Source organism: Zingiber officinale, chromosome 4B (assembly GCF_018446385.1).
Source record: "Zingiber officinale cultivar Zhangliang chromosome 4B, Zo_v1.1, whole genome shotgun sequence".
In the NCBI taxonomy this organism is placed as follows: domain Eukaryota; kingdom Viridiplantae; phylum Streptophyta; class Magnoliopsida; order Zingiberales; family Zingiberaceae; genus Zingiber; species Zingiber officinale.
Genome location: NC_055993.1, coordinates 10987279 through 11000363, shown reverse-complemented (window position 1 = coordinate 11000363; position 13085 = coordinate 10987279). Strand labels below are relative to the sequence as shown.

The 13085-nt window shown below is 36.3% G+C and overlaps 2 protein-coding genes across 2 annotated transcripts; both read right to left on the bottom strand.

The window, feature by feature from the left end:
- Positions 1 to 2646: 2646 nt before the first annotated feature.
- LOC121974704 (proteasome subunit alpha type-7-like) lies at positions 2647 to 6139 on the bottom strand. The gene is made up of 3 exons (XM_042525878.1): positions 5890 to 6139; positions 5372 to 5786; positions 2647 to 2922 (listed from the first exon to the last, which is right to left on the bottom strand). The coding sequence occupies exons 1-3, from the start codon at positions 6060 to 6062 to the stop codon at positions 2761 to 2763; spliced, it is 750 nt and encodes a 249-aa protein (XP_042381812.1). The 5' UTR covers positions 6063 to 6139; the 3' UTR covers positions 2647 to 2760.
- A 961-nt stretch (positions 6140 to 7100) lies between these two features.
- On the bottom strand, positions 7101 to 8690 carry LOC121977389 (protein MEI2-like 6). Its single transcript, XM_042529971.1, has 4 exons — positions 8197 to 8690; positions 7721 to 7840; positions 7475 to 7616; positions 7101 to 7354 (listed from the first exon to the last, which is right to left on the bottom strand). The coding sequence occupies exons 1-4, from the start codon at positions 8625 to 8627 to the stop codon at positions 7211 to 7213; spliced, it is 837 nt and encodes a 278-aa protein (XP_042385905.1). The 5' UTR covers positions 8628 to 8690; the 3' UTR covers positions 7101 to 7210.
- Positions 8691 to 13085: the final 4395 nt, after the last annotated feature.

The window sequence follows — 13085 nt, the reverse complement described above, 5'->3', positions numbered from 1 at the left end:
AATGAATAATATTATCAATCGATTAAAGTATTATATCAATCAATTCAATCATATTATGTAATGATGAACAATTTTCTCAATCGATTGGGTTACTATAGCAATCAATTTGACCATGAGAAATGGTATCAGAAGTTTATTTTAAATAATATAACGATGATAATCATTAACCGACAACATAAATGAGTTCCTTGAATTCTCTGTTATTGAATATATAAAAAAATTATTTTTAGAATAACTAAGGTCTATCAACCAATATCATCCAAAAGCGACGGATGAACTTAGATATCTTGAAATAATATGAAACTAATAGTTCTCCTGAATGTATTCATTTCTTCCAACATCATTATGATATAATACATTGAGCAGAGTAATTTTTTTAACTCGATTCGAGAATGAGAAATAATATCGGAAGTTCATTATAAATGATACAACGATGATAATCATTGATCGACATCACAAATGAGATCTTTGGACACCCCCTTATATGAATATATACAATTTTTTATTTTTGGAATAACTAAGGCCCATTTGTCAATTTGTCCCAAAGTGATTGATGAATCTAGAAATCTCATAATGACATGAAATCATATTCTATATGTTTGATTAATTCTCCTAAATATATTTATATTCTCAAATAACATTATGATACAATGTCTTGAGCCCAATAATTTTTTCAACTTGATTTAGATACGAGAAATGATGTCTGATACTCATTATAAGTAATAGGACTACTATAATCATTTAATGACATCACAAATAAGTTACGTGGAATTTCATATTTATAATGATATCAAATTTTAAATTTTTTAAATGGCTAAGGTCTATCGACTAGTTTTGTTCAAAAGTGATGAATTTAGAAATTTTAAAATGACACGAAATTAGCTTCACCAATGAAATTCACTTTATTAATAGCATCAATTTTTTAATCGGGCATTTCTTTATATGTCAATACCGAGACCATTTTACAACTGTATTCCTATCATAAAATCTTAACAAAATTCAATACCAATATAGATTATGATAATATTTTTTCCAAATAAAAGAAAATTATCATTTTATAACATATCAAATATAAATTTATAACGGATAAACTATAATATTTTAATAATAATAATAACCAAATAAAATTACAATTGGCATACAACAATAGTTTTACTAGTATGTATCAAATGAAATAGATTGTTAAGTATACTTATCCATATGTATAATAGATCCAATTAAGGCAGATGGTGGACCCCAAATATCGAGGAGAGAGCTAATTCCGGCTCTTGTCACATGTACTCGAGATTCCGATTATGTCCTAATAAAATAATTTCCAAACTAAACTACAATAACAACACAACAAATAACAATTTAGAACAAATGCCATAAGTACAATAATATTAATTTACAATAACACCATTTTTAATGATTTATTCTAATTTGAATTTATATAATTTATCCTTAGGAGATAAAATCAGTTGATTAACCTTAATAATTTAAAAAAATTAAAAATTTGATATCAACATAAATATAAAATTCCAAGTAACTCATTTTAAAGTGTCTACGATTATGATTATCATCGTCGTATTTATTATAATGAATTTTTAGCATCATTTCTCATACCTAAATTAATTTGAAAAAATTATTATGTTTAATATAGTATATCTTAATAGTATTTGAGTTTGAGGGCATGAATACATTCAGAAGAATTAATCGAACATAAATAATTTAATTTTATATTATTTTAAGATCTCTAAGTCTATCAACAACTTTCAAACAAAATCGACTCATGAATTTTAGTCATTCTAGAAATCAAAAATTTTATATGTTCAAAAAGACAAGTTTAAGAATCTCATTTGTAATATCAGTTAGTGATTATTATCATCATATCATTTATTAAGCTTTCGATATCACTTTTTATGATCGAATCGATTGCTACATTAACACAATCAATTAGAAAAATTAGTCAGTGTCATATAATATATAGTTGAATTAATTGTTATAATACGTCAATCGATTAGTACATTAACACAATGGAGTGAGAAGAGATAAAATGTGTATTGGATATACAATTTGATAATTCTAAAATTTACGTACTTGATTTCAATACTATGAAACTTTAATTACGTAGAAAATTTCTAAAATATAAAAGAAGACTACTCTTACATCCTCAGCCTTAGAAAAAATAGCCTATTTACATCCTCAGCCTTAGAAAAAATAACGTATCTAGGAGTGCTTTTATTTAAAAATATCCCATTTTATTGAGTCGATTCCATAACGAGAATGAACTGAATAAATGATTTAAATCATAAATCATGATAATCAAACAACTTCGCATTTTGAGAGGGATTATTTTATTGAGAGATATAGAAACTTAAAAGTAATATTCCAATTTCTTCCTATTGAAAGAGAATATTTTAGTTTTATCTTCCAAATATTTTTGAATTTAGGAGTTTAATTAAAAAATTTTACATTAAACTAACTCATTTCAATATATCCATTGAGAAGCGAATTTAAGAATTCTGACCTTCTAAATAAACCCCCATAAACATTTTCTAATTTATCCTAATCCTAGACCGATAAAATTTTTTCATAAAAATAGATGAAAAGCTGAATACCTAGTAAAAAAAAAACAATCTATAAAGAAGAGCAAAATGCAAGCAATTGAATAAGTTGCCAGGGCAAACTTAATTTTAGGGATCAAATGAAAATGTAGATAAGTTCACATACAAATTCCAAGTTTCAAAATTAGAAAGCATATCATCAGAACAACAAAGTTTAGGAATCTTTAGAAGGGGCCTTCTTTGCAGCCTCAGCTGCAGCTTTCTCTGCCTCTATCTCAGCGACAATAGCATCTATCTCGGCTTCTTCAAGTTGACGAAGACCCTTCTCTTTGGTCATTACTGCAATTTCTATGTTCTTTCCTCCACTCTCCACCACCTAAATAAACAACAATATCATCATCATCGTCAAAGCTCAAATGAGACTCCATGATTTCTTTCAAGATTATCTGTACCTTGCAGTATGAAATAGGAAATAACTTTGAATAGGTAAAAGTATTTGATTTCCCCTTTTAAATTAATCTCCTGAATTCAGGAATTAAGACATCCCAATTACATACTCAATTTGCGAACAAATAATTTGCAGCTCTCCTTGCACCATGAAACTAATGAAGCATCATGTCATTTTAGCTTCAACATTAATTGGCAAATCGATATTGGTTTTTTTTTTTTTTGTGATAATCTAAGTGTCCAAGTTTTGCCCGACTAATATTGGAGGTAGGCCATGCACACTTAAAAATCGACCTCTAGAATATTAGTCTCTATTGGATTCGAACTCTGATCTTCATATTTGTTCCTCTATTAAGTGTTTTACTATTGCACTACACCCGTAGGGGCATTGACAAATCAACATTGAAATGCCATGCTCGGACAATAACATTAAGCTTGTGGAGATGATGAGCAAGCTTACAAATGTTCTAGATTGAATTCCATCATACCACCTGTAAACAAAACTATTCATAGTGAGGTAGGTCTATCTAAAAAATCTAGTGTGCAGGCACCCTGCATATTGCTGCGAGAAGAGGGCTGATCCAAGCAGGTCAAATCCCAAACAGGCCAATGGTCCAGGATTTAACCAACCTGATTGTACATCAAAACTGGCATCCCTTATACACCATGATGGATGGTCAAAAAGATATTACGATAGCACTCACAAAATTCCAGAGGCAGAAGCAACTTTCTCGTATTTGAAAAAAAAATGAACTAAAGCAGCAGGAGCAAAATGCATGTTAGCCCTCTGTCACTATCATATAGCCTACTCATTACAAATAAATATTATATATGAATCTTTCTAAATCAACAAATCTTGATAAATGGGCACCAAGTATCATCTAAGCTAAAGACGTTTGGTTAAATTATATACATCTTCCTCTGTTAGCCATTATATTATTTGTTCAACACGACAATGCTTGATTTATAGCCTTCAAATTCAACCTTATATGAAAGGAATAAAAACTTATGCAGATAGAAAGATATATGACTGGCAAAAGCTACGTTTAACATTTGAATTTTTTGGGGGGTTGACCATCTGAATCTTCTAACTCAAACTAAGACTGTCAATAGTATGTTCAAATCTCTTTGTCTACTTTTAATTATGTTTAATAGAGTTTTTATCATCCCACTACTCCATACACCTTCAACTGTAATCAAGCCAATATGTCTCACTATAGAACCTAAAAGTTATCTTTATCATTTCAATTTATCATTCATTTGTCATAATTTCTTTAGAATATTAATATTTTGTTTTATTTTTCTAGTAACGCTGAACATTTATCTTATACAATTACATTATCTTTGTTGCTCTTAAATCTTTGTCTTGTCTCACAATTGCCCTAAAGTTTGACCTATAAGGTATAATTGACCATACCATAGTCTTATAAACCATCATTTCAGTTTAACACAGACCCTGATGATTTGACAAGATTCCAGATGCTTCATTTCAATCATCTCTACTCTTTACTTATGGTAACATTGTTCCTGATATCTCTTTGTTGAACAAAAGACCCACCGTGACATTTAAACTCTTGTTACAATAATTTCTATCCATCTAAACAAATCTCTAGTTTCCCTTCCTATCTTTGAAATTTCATTTCATGTATTAAAACTTTAAATCAAAATTTTTGTTTCTAAAAAATAAGAAAAACCTTTTTTTATTTTGCTACTCATTCTCATCAGTAATCAATTACCTTCACAAAGTATACATGTTCTAGTTCTAGTAAAACTTGAAAGTAATGTTATCTTTTAGTGTCAATCACTTTTGCTAATGGATGCTAATTGCATCCCCCATAATCATCACAAATGTTCTATGGTATAACAAACGTTAATGCCAACTGCATCTTCATAACCTTATACGATTGTAAGGGTTCAAAATATCTCAAATAACACCGACATGCTTTAACATCTCGATATGAAAAATTCTAAACATACAAACAAGGTGTTGATTTGCCAAACCATCCCGCACAGCAAATGACAAATTGAAGCTGGATAGCAACTCGCTCTTCCTATAAGCATGTTCATCTATTTCTTAAGAGTCCTGAAGTGTATCTCATATTCTCCCATTTTTGCACTTAACTATCTAATCCAAAACATAATTGTCTAGAGCCATAATCTTGCAAATTTAACAAACAATAGTTGTTCCTAACAATTGATGCAATCGACGAATGTAAGATTGAAATGCGAACTATGGTAAGATTTGAGGATCCTCAAAGAGTTGTGCATCTTAGAGACACTTAGACATAAAACGGTCGTTTATCAGTATAAACGTAAACCAATAGCAAACCGATGACAATTTCATCATCAAAAAAGGGAAAGGGAGTAACCAAACTTACTTCAAGCAGTGCCCTAATAGCCAGCTTCACTGTCTCCTGTCCGGAAGTCTCCGTATAGTTCTTTTCCAGGAATTCCCGCATCGAGTTCGAGTTCCTTCCTGTAGCGTTCGCCTTCCAAGCTGAGAAGGTCCCGGAGGGATCTGTTTGGTATAGCGCAGGCACGTCAGTGTACGGGTCAAACCCAACGATGAGCGTGGAGAGCCCAAAGGGCCGGACACCTCCACTCTGTGTGTACTTCTGCTGCAGGCCGGCGATGTAGCGAGTGATGTACTCGACCGTGACAGGATCCTCTACGGTGAGGCGGTGGCTTTGGCACTCGATCCGAGCACGGTTGATGAGCACGCGGGCATCTGCCTTGAGTCCCGCGCACGCCAGCGCGATGTGGGTGTCCAAGTTCACGATCTTACGCACTGATCTGGGAAGCAAAGGGGCAGGTAGAAGGCGGATCATAAAAATCCAAAACAAATGGGATGAGTGTGAAACCATACCGGCCACGAGGCAAAGAGATTGGAAATTACCGGGAGTCTTGGAGCTTTGGAGTGGATTTCTTCTCGACGCCGAGAACGATGGTGTCGGTGCCACGGACGCCGACGGCGGCGTTTCCCTTGCGAACAGCTTCTAGAGCGTACTCAACCTGGAAGAGATGGCCATCGGGGGAGAAGACGGTGATGGCGCGGTCGTAGCGAGCCATGTGATTCGATCGCGAATCGAGATGTGCCTTGGCTCTGCTGCCGTTGCAGTCGTCACATAAAGAAGAGGGTTTTCTTGGAGGAGAAGAAGGTGTTGAGGCATGTGGGCCGGCTTCGTACTATTTTTCAATTGGGCCTTTTTGCTTGCAGTTTAATATAAATTTCACAACCTTGGGATTATCAGGGTAATGATTTTTACATTTTTCAGAAGTGGTCGCATCACCTTAGGAGCTTTGAGAGATTTATAAAATCAAAAATGTTAATAAAAAAGCTCAACTAGACTTGAGATTTTAGAGCAGCTCAAACTTATTTTTTTCCCCTATGGAATTCATAATTAATGATAAAGTAATTTTTTTCTTTTAATATCAATATATATTTTAAAATTATTAGCAAAATATTATTTCCAAAATAAATGTATATTATAAGTTAAAAAAATATAAAAAGACTATAATTAATTTAAAATTTATAAATTAATTAAATATTCAATAAAAAATTAAAATAAATTAAAAAACATAATTAATTAAAATATTAAATAAAAATTATATAAAGATATTAAAATAATAATAATAAATAAAGGTATATAATTTATAATCCAGCACCTATAAAAAAAATTATAGATTTTTTTTTAATTACGGGGAGAATAAGAGACATCGATGTGGCACTTAAAAATTTAATTATATTTATTCAATTTTAAAATCATTTATTAACGGATTTAAATTATCCTGTTAAAGTTAAATGCTTAATCTTCCCTTTAGAGCCCGTTCTATTAAATTTTTTTAGTTCACTTCAACAGTATCCACTCGTTCAATTGTTGCTAAACAGATTTTTGATATCAAATAGACTTTCCCATATGGTAATGGTCGATTTACCGAGAAACTTTCACCGATCATAAAATCACCAGAGCTGATACTGAATTACCATAAAATAAAATAACAACAAAAACAAAAACAATCACACGTCATATCATACCAAACGAGTCCATTAAACTGTAAAGCGGTTGATGCTACACTAGATTATGTTACGATCATCTGCCTTTCGATCTTTCCAAGCTTCCTCCGTCATCCCTCGGATGGATAGATCGAAAGCCAGATACAGAGCGCCCTAGTTAACCACGCACATCCATTCTACAATAAACAATATCTATCGCTACTTATCTAACTAGCCGTCGCCCGATCACTCTCGGCTCCGGCCGACGAAAGCCGTCGCGCGGTGGCTCGTAGTAAGCAGGGAGAAACTCATCGTCCCCGCACACGAAAATCGAGGTGTTGAAGTGATTCCGTAGAGCCGTAATACCCTGCGATTAATTATACTTAACTACCCCTTCAAAATCAAAATCAAAATCAAAATCAAAATAAATGGTTCAATTAATTGGAATTAATGTTGCCCCATCAAATTAATTAACTACCGTACGTACCTGGATTCTGGCGTAGGTGACCTCGCATACCTTGCGCGAGCCATGCGCCTTCCAAGGGAAGTTGTGGAGGGCGTCGTAGAGTCTCCTCGCTGCGATTGCCGTCGTGAAATTCACGAACGCATATCCCATGTTGAACCCGGTTCTACGCACACACATAAATTAACCACTTTCTAGTTTCCCAACGAATCAAATTAACGAAGAAGCAACAGTTTTCTCTAATGCAAAAGGATATAAGTATTTGCTAACTTGAAATCAACTGGCAGATAAAGAAAGTCAAACTCTGATAAAACCACGCCGGATTTTTCCTCTAACTGGTGGTTCTCTTCCCAGCAATGATCGTCCAGGAGTCGCACGAGCTTCTTCTTCCTTCCAAAGGAATTATAAAAATCAGCAAGTTTCAATTAAACGCCCTTGAAAGAAAAGATGAGAGTTAAACTAACTTACAGCAAGTATATTCAATTCATTAGTATTTCTGTTTGTTTACACATCACGTTCATGCTAGAATTATTTTGCAATGCTAACTCTACTTCATTTTACAGAGCTAAATTAATTAATCTTGTTCATTTTCCAGTGGTATATATGCAGATTCGGATTATTGATCTGCATGTTTAAAACTACAAAGCTTAATCTCCTTTTCCTGCTAATCCTTTCTCAGAAACTAGCATAATTAAGGTTGGAAATGAACTGCAACAGAATGAAGGAAGAGACTAAAGCTTTCGTACGTGAATCTATTGGGCAAATTCTTGACCATGAGCGTGGTTTTACTTCCATCGTAGTCATCGTCGTCGTCCTTGTTGAACACGAAGCACGCGCTGCTATCTCCCTGCTTCATCCTATGATTCCTCCGCTGCGCAATCCTATTACGACCTTTCTTATTCATAACTTCAGTTTCGGACTTCCCCTCCTCGTCGGCAACACGAACTACCTCCTCCTCTGACTTTCCCCTCAGGGCGGCTGCAGTGAGATCGCAGCCTCCGGAAAACTGACCTCCGTCGCTGTGGCCGGGCGGAGAAGGCGGGACGAAGAGGTAGAGTGGGGGGTAATACGCAATCTGTTGAGGAGCGTAGGTAATCCACGTTGCTGCAGGAGAGTACTGGCCGACTAGGGAAACCGGAACGTAGGGCGGCGCGTAGGGGTTCAGCGCGGCTTCCATGGCTCGGTCTCGGCGAGCGAAAGGGGAGGAGAAGCGGTGGAGGCGATGGCCACAGAAGAAAAGGGCGATGGAATTGTAACGGCGGCGATCGATATATCAGAATAGATCATGTAGGGAGTCAATGCGGTGCAGTACTTAGGGAAGGGTGATGGATCCATCTAATGATTACCCGGTATGGAACGTCTAATTCCACAAGAAATGAAGGGGAAGCATTAAAGCGACAAGACTTAAAGCCAGATTTTAGATTTTGGAAATCTAAGACCCCGCTTAGTTTTTTTTTAATATAAAGCTTCATCAGAAAGTAAGCCGTGATCAGGAGATATCGTGTATGCTCCTCTTTTACTTCAAAAGAGAGACGTGGTACAGTTTGATAGTACGATGGATCAATTCCAAATAGTGTGTTGCTGGGGTGAAATCCGTCTGCTCGAATCCTTCTGATGCAATGGGTGAGGATGAGGCGAAGGGCATCTGGATGTGAAATTTCGTTTATAATAGTTTAGTTTTAGATTAAAAAAGATTACCAATCATGGTTTGGAGGTTTAGTTAGCAATGATTATCAATCAAATCAACTTAAAAGATTACCTTATTTACTTAATCAAATGGATTCGTTTCTGTTTATTAATTTGCATATGGAAATTTCACTTTTGGGGCTCTCGTGTTTTAGTGGTGCGTTAATTGCAAGCTGATATAAATTCAATTGCCTTAAGAATTTAACTGCATTCATTCCAATTAGTATGTTTTTTCACTCAAAATTTATTTAATTTTGAAACTCTCATATATAAATATAGAGGAGCACACTGACAGTCACATAAATAACCAAAAGCTCAAATCATAACTTGGCTTATAAAACAGCAATAACAACGCTAGTTTCTTCTAGCAAATTAAAAAACACAGTTTCTATTCTTTATTAGTCTAATTTGAAACTAATAATATTATAGACGATTTTGTAAATAAAAATACTAGAAGAAAACGTTATTGATAAATTATATATTATTAAAAAATTATTTTGGATGTTATTTTTTCGTCTCGAGTCTCCTGAATGAGGGACCGGGGCTGTATATATTTTATATATATTGATTACACTAGCTTATGGCTGCGAACCATGCAATTAGTCACGCACGTACGTAGCTGATTATATATGGAGTTAAATGGATCGGAATATCGGATCGATGACGTATCAAACGAGACGTAGATCATGATGAGATGCATATGATCTGATGGCCTGATGTTTTGGCTGTTTGGGTCGAACCCTGTACGAGTACACGGGATCAGCCTGCCCTCCAACATCAATATCTTCCACGTACCCGCAAGGACCTCCATGCTCCTCTTTCATCTCCTATACTTACTTGATTTGAGAATTAATACAAGAGACCAGTTATTATTCACTGCATGCTATATGGAAATATTTATATAAAGACTCCGCGCTATCGATTATATGACATGTTACGATGGGATTAAGGGATTCTGATCTGAATCTTCTGACGCGCTATCGATTATATGACATGTTACGATGGGATTAAGGGATTCTGATCTGAATCTTCTGACGCGCTATCGATTATATGACATGTTACGATGGGATTAAGGGATTCTGATCTGAATCTTCTGACGTTCAAATTAATGATCAATTTTAGAGAAGAAAGTAATAACTATGAACTTTACTTTAGTAAGTACAAATAAAAAACATCACATATTTTTAATTATAGATGGAGATCTTTTTTATAATGTCACTGTATTATACAGATAGACTCTTTTTATAGTATCACTGTTGTATTATACATGAATCTCAAAATATTAACACTTGTTCCAAAACTTTCATAAAGTGCTCTCAACATCTTTCCTTGAACGACCGCATAAATCTCTGTGATTTAACAGGTTGGAAGCTTCTAAATGACAATTTATCGATGGGATATATATTCTCTATTCTTTTTGGCACAAACTCCAAATAAGTACGATATGATAGGCATTTGGGTTCCACTATAAATCGATCGACAACCACTCGGCTTGGAGATCGTCAGCTTGGCCTTACAGAATGCAGTCACCATCTTGTTCTTCACTTGCCATTCATTTTGTCAAGGATGCACAATATATTCGATTGACCCTTAGGTCCGATCGAATAGGACGATGGGTTGGGTAATTAGCACTTAGATTCAAACCTCATCTGTAAGTTGTGAAGGATGGCTGCTCTGGAAGTCCGATCGACACTTCTCGTTTGACAAACAATGCGAGGTCCGCTTGGCCGACATAGCCTAGTCAGCAATTCTAGATCCGTCTGGCCATGTAACTTTGACCGTTTGACTTTAACCTCCATGTCAGCTGGTCCTCCCTACTTTGATTGCTTCTTGGAGGCTCATCTTTATCATTGCGCACATGATCTATTTGATACACTGCACACTCGTTTGGTGCACATTTTTAGGCGACTCTCACATATTTGGGTGCTTGGAGCCCCTCCCGAGCACCCCGATTCACTTTTGAGAATCAGGGTGCCCAGACATGTGAGAGGCCTCCAAGATTGTGCACCAAGTGAGTGTGCAGGGTAAACTCTAATGCTTCCCTTTACTCTCTTTACAGTGTGCATAGTAAGGAGTTCCCCGGAGGAGTGCCGGGTGTCATTTCTTCTCCATCCTAAAATCTTCTTCCAGTCAACCACAGAGCTATCTATTCAGACAGGATATATATATATGTGAGAGTAAAGGGAATCATTAGAGTGAGAAGCAAGAAGGGGCCCTGGTGCAGACACTCTAATGCCCAAGTAAGTACGATGGTCAAGTGAAAAGTGAAGAAAAAGATAAACAATAGATTCATGCGCGCAATGTAAGGCGCGAGGACATTTTTGCTTACCCGACCAATGGAGAGAATCTCTTTTATGTTGCCTCTCATAACCTTCGTAATAATAAGGCAACAGAAGATATTTGTTGTCAGAATATATCGGGTAATGGAAGATGTTTAGTTTAGAGGATGTATAGTTATCCTCCGAGAAATCTTCTGTTACATGTATATGCAGAGTCTTTTATAACCTCCGTAATAAATAAAGTGACTGAGAATGTTTGCTATCAAGTACTGGAAGATGTATAACCACGCTCGTAGAAAAGTTCCATTGCAGGTATAGTGTGTTGGTGCAGGGAGCACCAAAAGATCAAACCCGTGTTTTGATAATGACAAAGAGTTCAAAGTTAAGTTATCTTGTTATTTAATAAGTGTGACTGAGCTTGCAGGAAAGTCCTAAGTTATCTTAGGCAAAAGTCCTAGTGGATTCTAAGCAGGTGGAAAGTCCTCGCTGTGGTTAGGCAACGAAGTTCTAGTCTGGGGGACTAAGCAAAGTCTTGGCGGGTCGAGAACGTTGGGCGAAATCCTAGAGTCGAGGACTCTAGGTGAACATCCGGGGGTCGTGGACACCGGGTGGAAGACTGGACAGGTCAGGGATCAGACGGTTAGCATAAAGTCCTGACGTGTCGGACGCTGAGCAAAAGTTCGGTCGGTTTGGAGAACCGATCTAGAAAAAGGTAATTTCTCCTGAGAGAAGTAGGTGAGGACGTGTTCTGTTAGTACCCTAAGGTAGTTTTGATGTGATCAACCAAGTCAGGTTAGGTCCTATTGGTATTTAACCCCTGTGTCTAAGTGTGCAGGAACTTAGGAGCATAAGAAGTCGAGCAAAAGACACAGCTAGCAAGAAGGATGACACGAAAGAGAGCCGACAGGCTCGGTGCGTCTGAGGGATGAGGTGCTGTGGAAGAGTACGCGAGCGGACGAGAAGGAGACACACAGCGTTTCCGAGGGACGAGAAGCTGGAGCGGAAGATTGCTCGAAGGCCAGAAGTTGGGTTTGGGTGAGCCATATTACGGATGGCCAAGATCACTCAAGCGAGGGGAGCCAGATCAGAAGACCTGGACCAAGGCGAGCGGAACTGGAGTAGAAGATCGGGATCGAAGTCAACAGGATGTTGACTTTCTTGGTCCGGGCGCCCAGACTCGCCGGACTCCAGGCTTCTAGAACCCTTCCGAGCGCCCGGAGCAGGATTTTTCTCCAAACTTGATGTGGCACGAGCTGTTGCGATGGGGATAAAATTTTATCCCCTTCCAGGCACCTGGAACCTTTCCAGGCGCCCTGAACAGAACTATAAATATAGCTTTGATCCCAGTAGTCTATAACAATTTGTATACAATTTTCTTTAAGTGTCCTATAACTGTGTATGCTTCCAACGCTTGTCACCTACGACGAAAGGAGAATTTGAGTAGTATTTCAGAGTCTTGGATTAACAATATTTCCGATTGTAACAAAGTAAAAAAATCCGTAGCCTCTTTCTTTTTTCATTTATCAATTCTTTTTTTATACAAGTATTCTATTATTTTAAAAGTTCGAGAAAGGTTTGTGTGTTATTATTGTGCAAACAATTAACTCCTCTTGCCGGTCACATCGATCCTAACAAGTGGTATCAGAGCCAGGTTCTGCTTCAGAAGGACT

Excerpts from the sequence above, each read along its gene's own strand:
- LOC121974704 (XM_042525878.1), bottom strand. The coding sequence starts at position 6,062 with ATGGCTCGCTACGACCGCGCCATCACCGTCTTCTCCCCCGATGGCCAT. Across the intron at positions 5,787-5,889 it reads CCAAAGCTCCAAGACTCCCG|ATCAGTGCGTAAGATCGTGA; the intron begins GTAATTTCCAAT and ends TTTGCTTCCCAG. Across the intron at positions 2,923-5,371 it reads CTATTAGGGCACTGCTTGAA|GTGGTGGAGAGTGGAGGAAA; the intron begins GTAAGTTTGGTT and ends TTGTTTATTTAG.
- LOC121977389 (XM_042529971.1), bottom strand. The coding sequence starts at position 8,627 with ATGGAAGCCGCGCTGAACCCCTACGCGCCGCCCTACGTTCCGGTTTCC. Across the intron at positions 7,617-7,720 it reads TATCTGCCAGTTGATTTCAA|AACCGGGTTCAACATGGGAT; the intron begins GTTAGCAAATAC and ends GTGTGTGCGTAG. Across the intron at positions 7,355-7,474 it reads TCACCTACGCCAGAATCCAG|GGTATTACGGCTCTACGGAA; the intron begins GTACGTACGGTA and ends AATTAATCGCAG.